Source organism: Apteryx rowi, unplaced genomic scaffold (genome assembly GCF_003343035.1).
Source record: "Apteryx rowi isolate R43461 unplaced genomic scaffold, aptRow1 scaffold_1101, whole genome shotgun sequence".
NCBI classification, from domain to species: Eukaryota; Metazoa; Chordata; class Aves; order Apterygiformes; family Apterygidae; genus Apteryx; species Apteryx rowi.
The window spans coordinates 139,645-152,457 of record NW_020447311.1 but is presented as its reverse complement, the minus strand read 5'-3'; the positions used below and the strand labels follow the sequence as shown (position 1 = coordinate 152,457).

The 12,813-nt window shown below is 67.0% G+C and overlaps 2 protein-coding genes across 2 annotated transcripts; both read left to right on the top strand.

The window, feature by feature from the left end:
* The first annotated feature begins 9 nt into the window (after positions 1 to 9).
* Positions 10 to 354, top strand: LOC112971073 (N-acetyltransferase family 8 member 2-like). The gene has a single exon (XM_026076126.1). The coding sequence runs from the start codon at positions 56 to 58 to the stop codon at positions 314 to 316; it is 261 nt and encodes an 86-aa protein (XP_025931911.1). The 5' UTR covers positions 10 to 55; the 3' UTR covers positions 317 to 354.
* Positions 355 to 1,063: 709 nt separating this feature from the next.
* On the top strand, positions 1,064 to 12,807 carry VPS16 (VPS16, CORVET/HOPS core subunit). Its single transcript, XM_026076114.1, has 24 exons — positions 1,064 to 1,183; positions 1,922 to 2,010; positions 2,142 to 2,239; positions 3,167 to 3,295; positions 3,878 to 4,022; positions 4,090 to 4,205; positions 4,571 to 4,693; positions 5,788 to 5,843; positions 6,145 to 6,234; positions 6,890 to 6,984; positions 7,257 to 7,333; positions 8,147 to 8,278; positions 8,394 to 8,521; positions 9,006 to 9,041; positions 9,263 to 9,371; positions 9,454 to 9,588; positions 9,717 to 9,825; positions 10,131 to 10,228; positions 10,402 to 10,506; positions 10,888 to 10,965; positions 11,228 to 11,397; positions 11,797 to 11,893; positions 12,154 to 12,257; positions 12,525 to 12,807. Exons 1-24 carry the CDS (start codon positions 1,131 to 1,133, stop codon positions 12,667 to 12,669), a joined length of 2,517 nt encoding a protein of 838 aa, XP_025931899.1. The 5' UTR covers positions 1,064 to 1,130; the 3' UTR covers positions 12,670 to 12,807.
* The last annotated feature ends 6 nt before the right edge of the window (positions 12,808 to 12,813 follow it).

Here is a 12,813-nt window from a genome sequence, read left to right as displayed (position 1 = left end):
GGGCATAGTGGCGGCGGTGCCGGCGGCGGAGCCGGCGGCGCTGGAGCTGAAGCGCATGTCGGTGCGGCGGGACCAGCGGGGCCGCGGCATCGCCCGGGCGCTGGCGCGCGAGGTGCTGCGCTTCGCCCAGGCGCGGGGCTACGGCGCCGTGGTGCTCTACACCTCGGTGGTGCAGACGGCGGCGCAGCGGCTCTACGAGGGCCAGGGCTTCCGCAGGGTGGGAGCCTTCAGCCCCTCACTGCTCGCCAGCCTCCTGCACTTCCAGGTGCTGCACTACCGCTGCGAGCTGCCCGCCGCCCCGCCGCCGGCCCCCTGACGCGCAAACGGCGCTTTTGGTGCAAAATAAACACAGCCTCGTGGGACGGCGGCGTGTGCCTGCACTCCTTGGTGCGCCTGCACGGGCGTGTGCAGTCTGGGTTTGGGTGTGCGTGCGTGTGGGCGACTGCTGTGCATGTGCGTGCATGCAACTCTGCGTTTGTGTGTGTGCATGTGTGTGCGTGCCTGGGCCTGCTGCTGTGTGTATGCACGCGTGTGTGCAAGTCCGCACGTGCATGTGTGTGATTGTGTGTCTGGGCCTGTCACTGTGTGTGTGTGCGCACGTGTGTGCAAGTCCGTGTGTATGCATGTGTGTGATTGTGTGTGTGCATGTTGCTGTGCATGTGCATGCACATGTGTGTGCAAGGCTGTGTGCGTGTGCATGTGTGTGATTGTATGTTGCCATGCACATGCACACACGCGCGTGTGCAAGCCTGTGCATGCGTGTGTTGGTGTGTGCATGTCCCCTCGGCGCTGCCCCGCCGGGACGGGCCCTGCCCTGGCTCCGGCCGCCGCGGCCGCTGGGTCCCCTCGCGAGGGACCTTCCCGGCTGCCGGGCACGGAGGGGGCGCGCGGGGGCACAGGACGGGCCCGGCTCCGCCCCTGCCCTCACTGAACATGGCGGCGGCCAGGGCGGCGTCACGGAACGGGCGGAAGCGAGGGGCGGGGCGGGCGGAAGCAGGAGGAAGCCGGGCGGAAGCGGGGGGAAGCCGGGCGGAAGCGGGGGGAAGCCGGGCGGAAGCGCGGGGCGGGCGGGCGGCCGGGAGCCCGGGCCCGAGGCGGAGCGGAGCGGGATCGCCGCCGCCGCCGCCGCCATGGACTGCTACACGGCCAACTGGAACCCGCTGGGCGAGGAGGCCTTCTACCGGTGAGGGGCGGCACCGGCACCGGCCCTGGGGGCGCCTGTCCCCGTCCCCCGGCACCGGCCCGGTTGTGATCCCCGTCCCCTAGCACCGGCCGGGGGGGATCCTGTACCCTGCCCCTGGCCCGGGGGGGTCCCGTCCCCCGGTACCGGCCCCGTTGGGGTCCTCGGTCCTTGGTACCGGGCCGGGGGGGGAGTCCCCGTTCCCCGCCACAGGGGGGTCCCGGTCCCCGTCCCCCGGTACCGGCCCGGTTGTGATCTCCGTCCCCCGGTACTGACCCGGGCGGGGGGGGGGTCTCGGTCCCCATACCCCGGTACCGGCCCAGGAGGAGTCCCAGTCCCCGTCCCCCGGTGCCAGCCCAGTTGTGATCTCCATCCCCCGCTACTGACCTGGGGGTAGGGTCTCGGTCCCCGTCCCCCGGTACCGGCCCGGTTGTGATCTCCATCCCCCGGTACAGACCCAGGCGGGGGGGGGGGGTCCCAGTCCCCGTCCCCCGGTACCGGCCCAGGGGGAGCCCCAGTCCCCGTCCCCCAATACTGGCCCGGGAGGCTCCATCCCTGATCCCTAGTACCRGCCCAGGAGTGATCCCCCTCCTTCACAGGGCTTGGGGCCAGCCGTGGGGCTCGGGTCCAGCCACAGGGTTTGGGACTGGCCATACTTTTCGGGACCGTTTGTGGGGTTCGGGGCTGGCCGGGGGGTTTGGCGCCGTCCGCAGCCCCCCGCCCGTGTCCGTGCGGCCGCAGGAAGTTCGAGCTGTACGCCATGGAGTGGAGCCTGAAGGAGGACCTGCGGGACTGCCTGGTGGCGGCCGCCCCGTACGGGGGGCCCATAGGTAGGGCAGGGCCCCCACACACACCCCCCGCGTTGCCGGGGGACCCTGATCGGGGGCCAGGGCTGCCCCCGCTGTGGGGGCTGCGCGGGCAGCAGGTGCCACCGGCTCAGCTGGTCCCGTCCCGCCTGCAGCTTTGCTGAAGAACAGCGGCAGGAAGGAGAAGTCTCCCAGCGCCCGCCCGCTGCTGGAGATCTACTCGGCCTCGGGGCTGCTCCTGGCCAGCATCCCGGTGCGTGTGCGGAGTGGTGCAGCGCGGTGAGCGGGCACCGTTAGCTCTCGGACCCAGCCACCTGCTTCGAGCTGCCCCCTGGGCCCTTCTTGGGGACTTGGTGACAGGCCGGAGAGCTTGGGACAATCCCAGCTGCATCCTGGGCAAGAGGCGCCGGCTGACGCGAGCCATCAGTGCCTGCGCCGCGTGTCCTGCACCAGCGTGGGCTCGAGCTCGCTAGGCGGTTGCAGCTCTTGGACCCTTGCAGCAGCCTGGACGAGCCCCCAGGCAGCGGGGTGGCTGTGGAAGAGCTCGCGGAGCGCTAGGCACTGGGGGCACTGCGGGGGAGGCCCGGGCACCCTGCGGAGGAGGTGGCACCTGGGTGCTGCAGACGAAGCACTGGGCTGTGAGACCTGCGGTCGCTCCTCCCGTGCCACGCGCTTATCACGCGCCCTTGGGCAGCTCCTCTAATCTCTGAGCGGGGAAGCAAGATGCTGCCCTGTGCCCTTAACACCCGAAGCTCTCTGGTGTGGAGACTGTGCAGCTCCTGCAGTCGCCGTTGAGCCCCCCGGCAGCTTCAGAGAAGCTGCTCAAAAGCAGCGGTGCGCGCGAGGGGAGAGAGCTGTAGGGAGAGGGAAGCCTCCCGGTCCCTGGGAGAAGGAGATAGCAGCAGCGCCAGGAGCGTTGGACCTGCAGGAGCAGCCTCCCTTCGCCGTTGTGCGGAGCTGGGGCGGGCGCAGAGCAGTGAGGGTGCAGAGGAAGAGCGGGAGGGGGAAAAGTTGCCAGGACCTGGCGGAGCCAGGACGGCCGGGGCGTGAGAGCTGCCAAAGCCAAGACAAGGCCACTGGCTTCACAAACGTCTCCTGGCGAGAGGCTGCGGCTGGGACGCTGCCCTGCGAGGCGCGAAGCCCTTCTGCGCGCTCACGCATCCTCTCCCGCCTCCTGCAGTGGAAGAGCGGCCAGCTGGTGCACCTGGGCTGGACGGCCAGCGAGGACCTGCTGTGCATCCAGGAGGACGGCACCGTTCTCATCTACAACCTCTTCTGCGAGTTCAAGCGTCACTTCAGCATGGGCAACGTGAGCGGGGCCGTGCGGGCCGGGCCGAGCTGGGTGTCCGTCGCGCGGCGGCGTGGCCAGCGGGGCCCTCGGGCCGGGGCCAGGCGCTGGGAGCATGGTCCTGTCAGAGCAAGGAGGCCTTCAAGGGTGACACAGCCGTCGGGCCACGCTCCCGCTGCGCCTGCCCTGAGCTCTTCACGGGGAAACGCCTTGAGTTGGGTTTATGCAGCTTGGAGAAGCACGTGCTGCGCGGCCTCCGAGTGCTCCCCCAGCCCTTTTGGGGGCAGAGCTGAAAGCGCGGGGCTCTCCCAGCCTCGCTTCCTTTGAAAAAGAGCTGACRGACGTCCCAGTGACGCATGGGGCCGGAACGATCCTTTGCTCCGCAGGAGCAAGGCCTGTCGGAGCAGGGACGCAGGGCAGTGCTGTGCAGGGCTGGACTTGGTATTTCTGTTGTTCCTCCCGGGGGCGGTTTCATTCCCAGAGCAGTGTTTCACCGACAGCACCATCCCTCCTGGCAGCCCGGTGCTGAGCTCCTCGCTGCGCCCGTCGCGGGCTGCCCCTGCGGCCCCGGCCTGCCCTCAGCTCTCTCTCTCCGTGGCCCAGGAGGTGCTGCAGAACCACGTGCTGGAGGCGAAGGTCTTCCACACGGAGTACGGCACCGGCGTGGCCATCCTCACCGGGGCGCACCGCTTCTCCCTGACCACCAACATCGATGACCTGAAGCTGCGCAGGATGCCCGAGGTGCCAGGTGCGTCCCCTTCGCCCTCCTCCCCGCTCCCGCCAGGCGCGGAGCCCTGATCCCTTGTGCCCGGCAGGTCTGCAGAAGCCGCCCTCCTGCTGGGCCGTGCTCTCCCAGGACAGGGTGACCATCGTCTTGCTGGCGGTCGGCCAGGATCTCTACCTGCTGGACAACACATCCTGCTCCGTGGTGGTGAGCGAGCCGCGGGCGGCCGTCGGTGGGGAACGGCGCCTGTCTCCAGCCTCCCGCCCTCCCTAGCAGGTCCTTGCCGTCCCCCGTCCGCCCCACAGGCATCCCCTCTCGCTGGGCAGGTGTGGGCAGCGGGGATGCTGGCCCCACGCTGGCCGGGGCAGAGCGGGGAGGATTGAGCAGGCACGAGGTGGCCGGTGGAGTGGGAAGGGACGGTCCAGCTTGGCCCTGGGCTACTGCTCACCAGCTTCACACCCTCACCTGCAACCGGCTCTCAGCCCTTTAGGCAGCGTCCGTGCCGGTGTGCGACACGTGCAGTGTCCCCAGATTGGCCCCCGGGTGTAACCGTCTCCTTTTTCCCGTCCCAGACCCCACCTGGCATGAGCCCCGCTGCTGGGGCCTATCTGCGGATGGCCGTGTCCTTCAACTACCGCTGCCTGGCGCTCTTCACCGACACGGGCTACATCTGGATGGGGCTGTCGACGCTGAAGGTGAGCGCCGGGCCCTGGGCTGGGCCTCGCCGCGCCGGGCAGAGCGGGCTCAGCCACGGAGGCGACTTGGGGCAATGCTGGTCTGACCCACGCTCTGGCGCRGGCTGGGTTGGAGGAGCTGAGGGCTGTTCATTATCACGTATAACTATAAAACTATCAATTATCAATCTTAAACCTTAAAAATCATGTATATTTACTACTGAGTTACATTTCTATTTCCCTTCCCTCCCCACTACTATTAGAGCGTAAGTCTATCCCTCCTTACTCTGCCCTCTCGCACCAAGTCTCCCAGACACTGATGATGGAGAACGCGGTGGGGTGTGAGCAGGTTCCCCCCGRGGTCCTGCTGGGCTGGGGTCTGCAGGTCAGCGTCGCCACCACCCGTAGGCATCTGTGCTTCTGCTGTCGGAAGACCCACCCTGTTTTGTTCTTTACTTGGTTTTATACCTTATTGCCCATTTTTTCTGTCTCTGGACCCACCTTTTTACTGCCCTTGCRTGTCCCTTGTTCTGCCCAAACTCCTCACAAATAAACAACTTGTTCCTAATCACTTTTTCCCCACTGGTCCCAATTCTGTTACACCCGTACCCAAATTTGGTAGTTCTAATATCGTTTCCTCAGCAGTCTCAGCGTTATTACCATTACCGATGTGGTCACTTAGGTCTAGGTGGCCTCGTAAGATTCTGCACTCCCAAATTCCCCTCTGCTTATGTGGTTCATACTAGTGGCATATTGGTTACCTCTTGCACTCTTTGAAACAGATCTTTCTCCTTTAGCCTTGGTTCCCCCACCTGGTTTCAGTCAAGCACAAGCAGTTTCTTGCTCTTTGGGCAGACGGGTTGCGTACTATAGCAATGGAGGAACAGGCTTTTCACACTCCGTTTTTGTTCCCCGGTTCCCGGCAGAGGCCGGAGCTGGTGACGAGGTCGGGTGCTCCCAAGGGACCTCTTGCTCACAGGCTGGCACCAGCGCTCCCGGGGCCAGAGCGCTCTGCGCTGCTCGTCCCCTGCAGGAGCTGCCCTCAGCACGGGCTCCCGCCGCACGCGCCTTTCCCTGCGCTTCCTCCTCTRTAACTCTGCTCTTTCCCGCTCCAGGAGAAACTCTGCGAATTCAACAGCAGCATCCGATCTCCGCCCAAGCAGATGGTTTGGTGAGTGGTCTGTGGGTTGGCTCCCTCTGCCCCGGGCTGTGCCCATCCGGAGACCCCGGATCCTTGTACCCCGTGTTGGCCTGGCTCCGCTGGAGCATCCTCGTGCCCCTGCTTCAGCAGGGTCCGCTTGGCTCCGGGCTGCTCTGGCGCCTCCCTGGGATGAATGTGACCTTCTCTCGCGTTCCTGGTCCAGGAGCGTGGGGACAGGCCCCGCTCTGGGGGGCTGCGGGACCAGACCTGGCGCTGGAGCAGGGCCTCGGGGGTAAACGCTGCCCCTGACGGCGCTGGGGGTCCCCGGCAGGTGCATGCGTCCCCGGAGCCGGCAGCGTGCCGTGGTGGTGGCCTGGGATCGTCAGCTCATGGTGGCAGGGAACTCCACGGAGTGCATCCAGTATCCTTTGGGGAGGAAGGACAGGTGTCATTGGTGTCATTTTGAAGGCCAGCCCAAACCGTGGGCCTCAGCTGGCCTCCCTCCGGCTGTCGCTGTCTCTGTCACAAGCATCGGTGGTTCTGCAGCCCTGGCCTGCCCTTGCTGTCAGAGGCCCCCAGGATGGTCAGATAAGGCTGAATTTGTTCCTCTCCGCTGCAGTTCAGCCACAATTCCCCCTTTCCGGCCACGGTCACCTCAGTTTTGTGCAGCAGTGAAAGCACCTTCCCTCTCTGGACCCCCCAGGCCCTTGTTCCCCTTCTCCTAGTCTCCCAGCTCCCTACGGACAGGACCCAGCCTTCCTCCCAGCTTGGAGAGGAGGCTGGTGCACCAAGCTATGGAAGCCCCAGCAGCTGGGAGCTGCTCTGCCCTTCCATGATCCTCTCCTGATTCTCAGAGGACAAGGGCTGCCGTGAGCGGGAGGATTGCTGTCCCTTCCGAGGGCTAATCCTGTGCCCCGCTGTCTGCCTGGAGAGTGGGGTCACGAGCCGCAGCCCCATGGGGATGGTTGCTGTCGGGGTCTCTCGGTGGCTTGGCTGTGGCTGGCCTGGCCCTGGGCAGARCTGGGCTTGCAGCCGGGAGCTGCCTTCTTCCCGTGAGTCCTTAGTGGGGAGCACAGATTTGTTCTGGATGAGGACTCCTACCTGGTGCCGGAGCTGGACGGGGTCCGGATCTTGTCCCGCACCTCCCACGAGTTCCTGCACGAGATCCCAGGTGAGATGTCCCCTGGGTGGCGAGGCCGCGGGTCTCTCCCTGCGGCTGGGGAGGCAGGTCGCCCCTGCGGCGCTCGGTGCCCAGGCTGGGGCCCCCGGGGCTGCGGGAGGAGGGTGACGGATGGCAGCGCGGGTTGGCTCCCCCGGATTGTGCCCAGCCCTGGGGAGCTGTAGGGAGGGACAGCRTAAGAGCAGATGCCCAGCCGGGTGCGGGCGACTCGCTCCTGGGTTGGGGCAGCCTCTCACCCTCGCTTTTTCTTCCCTTCTCCACAGAGGCCAGCCAGGAGATCTTTAAAATTGCCTCCATGGCCCCGGGGGCACTGCTGCTGGAGGCGCAGAAGGAGTACGAGGTACGGCACGCTGCCCTGCTCCGGCACACTGCCCTGCCTCCCCCCTGCCTTCCCTGGGGAGCACCGCACGGTCAGGGCGGCTCCGATGCGATGCAAACTGTTGCCAGCGTTATCCCTGCCCCGCGGTAACGGGAGGGAAGAGCCCRGAGGTGATGGGGACCCAGCCAGGGCCACTCGCTCTGAGGCTTTTGCAGCAGCCGCGGCCCTGGCGCGTGGGCTGGGCTGGGCTCTGCTGGATCCCGGATGCCTGGAGCGGGTCTCCCAGCTTGGCGTGCAGTTCGGGGCGCCTGGGTGGGCACGAGAGGCAGCACCGCCTGCCTGGCAGCACAGGGAGGGCAGGGAGCACAGCCCGGCTGGAGGAAGAGCCTCTTCCCTGGAGACCTCGGCAGCTGCTCGGCGGCGCGGGGTGTCCGAGCGGCTCATCGGCRCAGGATGCGCGGGCACATCGCTGTGACCCTGGAGCCACGCTCCACCGGCTCCCRAGAGGGTGACAGCCCTTGCCCGCACGCTGCTGTAGGGTGACGAGCTGGGCGGCGCAGTGTCACGCGGTTGTGTCCCTGCTGCTCCGAGCCCTGTTCGGAGGAGCCGGGCACCCAGGCTTCGTGCTCGCTGCTGCTCTCCGGTCTCCTGCGGGCTGTGCGCAGGGATCCAGTCCCAGGGATGCCAGGGTGAGGGCTCGCTGAGTGCTGCCCGCTACCCAGTGCCCGCCGTGCAGAGCAGAGGGAGCATGGGGAGCGAGGTGGTCCGTGCTCCTGCTGGGAGACGTCAGCTCCCGGATCCTGAGGTCTCCCTGTGGGCTCTGCTTCCCTGTAGAAGGAGAGTCAGAAGGCAGACGAGTACCTGCGGGAGATCAAGGACCAGAAGTTGCTTCCGGAGGCAGTGAGCCAGTGCATCGAGGCAGCCGGCTAYGAGCATGAGCCTGAAACCCAGAAGTCCCTGCTCAGGGTGAGTGTAGGAGGCGGTGGGAGAGTTTGGGGCGAGGCTGACAGCTTTTCCCTGCTCTGCTCAAGGCCTCTCCCGTGACTCGCTCCACCCCAGAGACCGCACATCTCTCCTGCAGGCCGCCTCCTTTGGGAAGTGCTTCATCGACAAGTTTCCCCCGGAGAGCTTCGTGCGCATGTGCCAGGACCTGCGGGTGCTCAACGCCATCCGGGACTATCAGATCGGCATCCCCCTCACCTTCACCCAGTATCCTCTGTGGGACGGGCGCGGGAGCGAGGACCGCGGGCGGGGAACAGGATCTGGCTGCTAGTGCACGAGGCCACTGGAATCGGTGCTGGTCTTGACCCGGGGATTTGGGGCTCCGGACTCCTGCTGGTACTGCAGCGAGACGGGAGGAGTGGGATGCTCTGCCCCTTAGCAGCCAGCTCCCTGTCTTCCGGGCAGCAGCCGTCTCCTGGGCCCCAGAGCAGGGGTCTGTAGCTGAGACGCTCATGCTCATCACACGCTGCTGGGCCTGACCTGGCTCAGTGTCRCGTGCCGGGTTTCCCTCCGTGATCGCGAGCCGGCGGGCTCTGGCGGCCCGCAGAAATGGCCTGTGCTGCTTCCAGAGCTGAGCTGGCCCTGCCGCCACGTGCACCGGGGCGGGCTCAGCCCCGGGCACGCGTTGCCTGCGCTCTGCGGGGCTYGGTCCTGTTCGGCGAGCTGAGCTGTCCCTTGACTGTCCCCGCAGATACAAGCGGCTTACCATCGAAGTCCTGCTGGACAGGTGAGGATCCCCCCACGAGCTGGACACGACAGCGCCTGTCCCCCGAGCCAACCTGGCTGGCGGGACTGAGGCCGTGGGTCCGGCTGCGCTGCGGTCTCTGCACAGTCCCGTCCCTCCGCCCGGGGGCCGAGCAGGCTCCGAGCGCTCTGGGCCTCCCTGCGAGGCCGGCTGTGCTGCGCTCCCTCGCCGTGCTGCTGACCCTCCATGTGCTCCCGCGCCAGGCTGGTTCTGCGGCGGCTCTACCCCCTGGCCATCAGGATCTGCGAGTACCTGCGCCTCTCGGAGATCCAGGGCGTCAGCCGGATCCTGGCGCACTGGGCCTGCTACAAGGTRAGGAGGCGCCTGCAGGGAGGCAGGTCCGAGGGCTCTGCCTGTCCTGGGGCCGTGCAGAGACCTCTCCGCTCCCRTCCAGGTGCAGCAGAAGGACAAGTCGGATGAGGAGGTGGCCCACGCCATCAACCAGAAGCTGGGTGACACGCCAGGCATCTCGTACTCCGAAATCGCCGCCCGGGCTTACGACTGCGGCAGGACRGAGCTGGCCATCAAGGTCTGCTGGGCCGGAGGCTGGGGCTGGGGAGGACCCGGCAGGGCAGCAGGGGAGGCGTCGTGGAGGCCCCCATCACTGGGGGAATGCACGGGGCGGCCGCGCACCGACGGCCTCTCYGCCGGTTGCAGCTGCTGGAGTACGAGCCGCGCTCCGGGGAGCAGGTCCCGCTGCTGCTGAAGATGAAGCGGAGCAAGCTGGCCCTGAGCAAAGCCATCGAGAGCGGGGACACGGACCTGGGTAAGGGCGGGCAGCGTCAGGGCTCCCCACACGCGCCCAGGGAAGGGCTCTGCAGTGGGACAGGACCATGCAGCTCCCGGCACCGTGGCGTCTGGCCAGCCTCCGGGCTGCAAACCTCTCCTGGGAAGGACCTGGGCTCTGGGGGAGCCCGTTCATGTCTTCAGGAAGTGCTGGGCTCTGCCCTGCGCTTCGCTSTCCCCTGCTTCCCTCCCCGTGCTGTGGGCTGGCTGCTCCCCCGGACCTGCCGTGTTGGAGGGAAGGGTCTCTGTCCCCCTGTCCTGAATCCTGTCCTCTCTCTGCCCCAGTCTACACTGTCGTGCTCCATCTGAAGAACGAACTGAACCGCGGCACTTTCTTCATGACGCTGCAGAACCAGCCGGTGGCCCTGAGCCTGTACCGCCAGGTGAGGGGCTGCCCCGGCCGCTCGGCCCCGCGTGCCCCGTGCCGCTGCCTCGGGCAGGCCGTGCAGACCCGTGAGCCGCCGTGGCAGCAGCAGGGTCTGAGCAAGCCAGGCGCGGTGCGACGGAGGCAGCTCGCCGTCCCCGTGTGCCCTGACCCCTGCCCCTTGCTCCCCAGTTCTGCAAGCACCAGGAGCGGAAGACGCTGAAGGACCTGTATAACCAGGACGATAATCACCAGGAACTCGGCAACTTCCACGTCCACTCCAGCTACTCGGAGCAGGTCTGTCCCCGGCAGCGGGAGGAGGAGTGCAAAGGGTGGATGGGTGCCTCCTCCTAGTCAGCTGATCCGTTTGGCCAGGGAAATCCAGCACGCTGGGCTCCGCATGCCGCAYGCATCCCCATGGCGCACGTGAACTGAGCGGGGAAGGGGCTGCTCGGTGGCTGTGTCTGTCCCCTGCAGCTCGACAGCATGAGCCAGGCATTTGCAGCCAGGGGAGCTTCCACCCTCCCCTTGCTCAGGGTGGGCTCCGGGTGCAGGAGGGAAACTCCCGGGCTCACAGCTCAGTGCCATTGTCACCTGGGGGCTCCGCGACACCCAGCCCATGTGCTCCATTCCCAGCAGCCTGGCGTGGGGTGACGTAGCTGTGCTCTCTGTCCCCAGCGCATCGAGGGGAGAGTAGGGGCTCTGCAGAAYGCCGTGGACGCGTACTACAAAGCCAAGAACGAGTTTGCTGCCAAGGTGAGCACGGCCGGGGCCAGGCAGGGGCTGCTGGGACCCTCCTGTTCTCGGTGGGGCCGGTGCTGGGCAGGGAGCAGAGCTGGGCTTCGCTGGCTGGCCCCGGCGTTCGGCTGAGCCACGTCTGTTGGACACGGCGCTGCCAGCACGGGAGGGCGGCGTGCAGGTCCCCTGCCCCACTGCCGAAGCCAGGTGGACCATCACCATCGCTCGCAGGGGTCGGGCTGGCGCAAGGACCCCTTTACCCTGGCGCTTTGCTCCGCAGGCCACAGAGGATCAGATCAAGCTCTTGCGGCTCCAGCGACATCTCCAGGAGGACTTCGACAAGCCCTACCTTGACCTCTCACTGCATGACACCGTCTCCAACCTGATCCTGGACGGCCACCACAAGCGGGCCGAGCAGCTGTACCGGGAGTTCAAGATCCCCGACAAGCGGTCGGTCCCACGGGGGAGCAGCCTGTGCCTGGGGGGGCTCCYGCAGCGGGGCAGGGGCAGAGCTGCCCCCCATCCCTGGCCGCGCACGTGCGGGCAGAGCTGATGCTGTCCTTGGCCAGCAGCACCCTCGGTGGTTCACCCTGAGCGGGAGATGTGAACCTCAGCTTGGCATCCCGAGCATCACCTTTTCGGGGTGCCAAGCATGAGCTTTGCTGGAGCAGGTGCTGGCCAGGGCTGGGCAGAGCTAGGAGGAGGAAGAGCAGTGCGTGACCAGGAGCCTTCCTCTCCTGGTCCYCTTCTTTCCTGGGGTCCCTGTGCTGCGGGGCCGGGGCCCGGCCGTTGCTTGGGGGGCTGCAGGGCGCTGGCAGCTAGATGAGCTCTTTTGGTCTGTGTCCCCAGGTACTGGTGGCTGAAGATCAGTGCCCTGGCCACCCGTGGAGACTGGGAGGAAATGGAGAAGTTCTCCAAGAGCAAGAAGTCGCCCATCGGGTACCTGGTAAGAGGTTTCGCTGCTGGAGGGCACCTGGCCCTGCCCAGTGCCAGCAGTTTGCCCCATCTCAGGGCACGTGGCAGGGCCCCAGCAGCGTCACAGGGCGGGTGGCCATGGGCTGCAGCCGGGTCTGGGCGCACAGCAGTGGGTTGGGGGGCACCGGAGCAGGAGGCTGCCCTGTCCCGGGAGCAGGCTGGCATGGGGCAAAGGCTGAAGGATGGGGCTGGGAGGGAGCCAGCAGTGAGCCTGCCCCCCTCCTCTCCCAGCCCTTCGTAGAGATCTCCGTGAAGCACCACAACCGCTACGAGGCCAAGAAGTACGCTCCCCGCGTGACCCCGGAGCAGCGAGTCAAGGCCTTCATCCTGGTGGGGTGCGTTGGCTCTGCCCCAGCCTGGGGGAGGAGGTGGGGGGACACGGGATCCCCCTCCCTGTGGAGGAGCTATGGGGCACGGCCCCCCAGGCTCCAGGGAGGGCAGAGGAGGAACCCCGAGGTGTTACGGGATGGGGGGTCCCCAGGAGCATCCTTGCGGCTGGCTCYGGTGCCAGGCGGGCAACGTGCCGAAAAGGGGGCTGGGGGCGGCGCTGCCCCCTCCACCCCTCCCCGCGCCGCCCCCAGCTCCCTCCGCTCTCRCTGCAGGGACCTGGACCAAGCGGCCGACGCTGCCATCGAGCACAAGAACGAGAACGAGATGAACTTTGTCCTGTCCAAGTGCACCGCCAGCACCGACGTCGCCGTGGTGGAGAAGCTGAACCGGGCCAGAGCCCAGCTCCTGAAGAAGTGATCCCTACGCTGGGCGCTGCCCCCCCGGCCCTGCCAGCACCGATGGTGCCTGGCCCCGGGCAGGGGACCTCCACCACCGGCCCTGGGCTTGGCACAGGGCAAGGGCTCGTGCGGCCGTGATGCTGCCCTGGGGGCGACACGGTGG

What these genes read in the sequence shown, in the direction of transcription:
- LOC112971073 (XM_026076126.1), top strand. Translation starts at nt 56, where the DNA reads ATGTCGGTGCGGCGGGACCAGCGGGGCCGCGGCATCGCCCGGGCGCTG.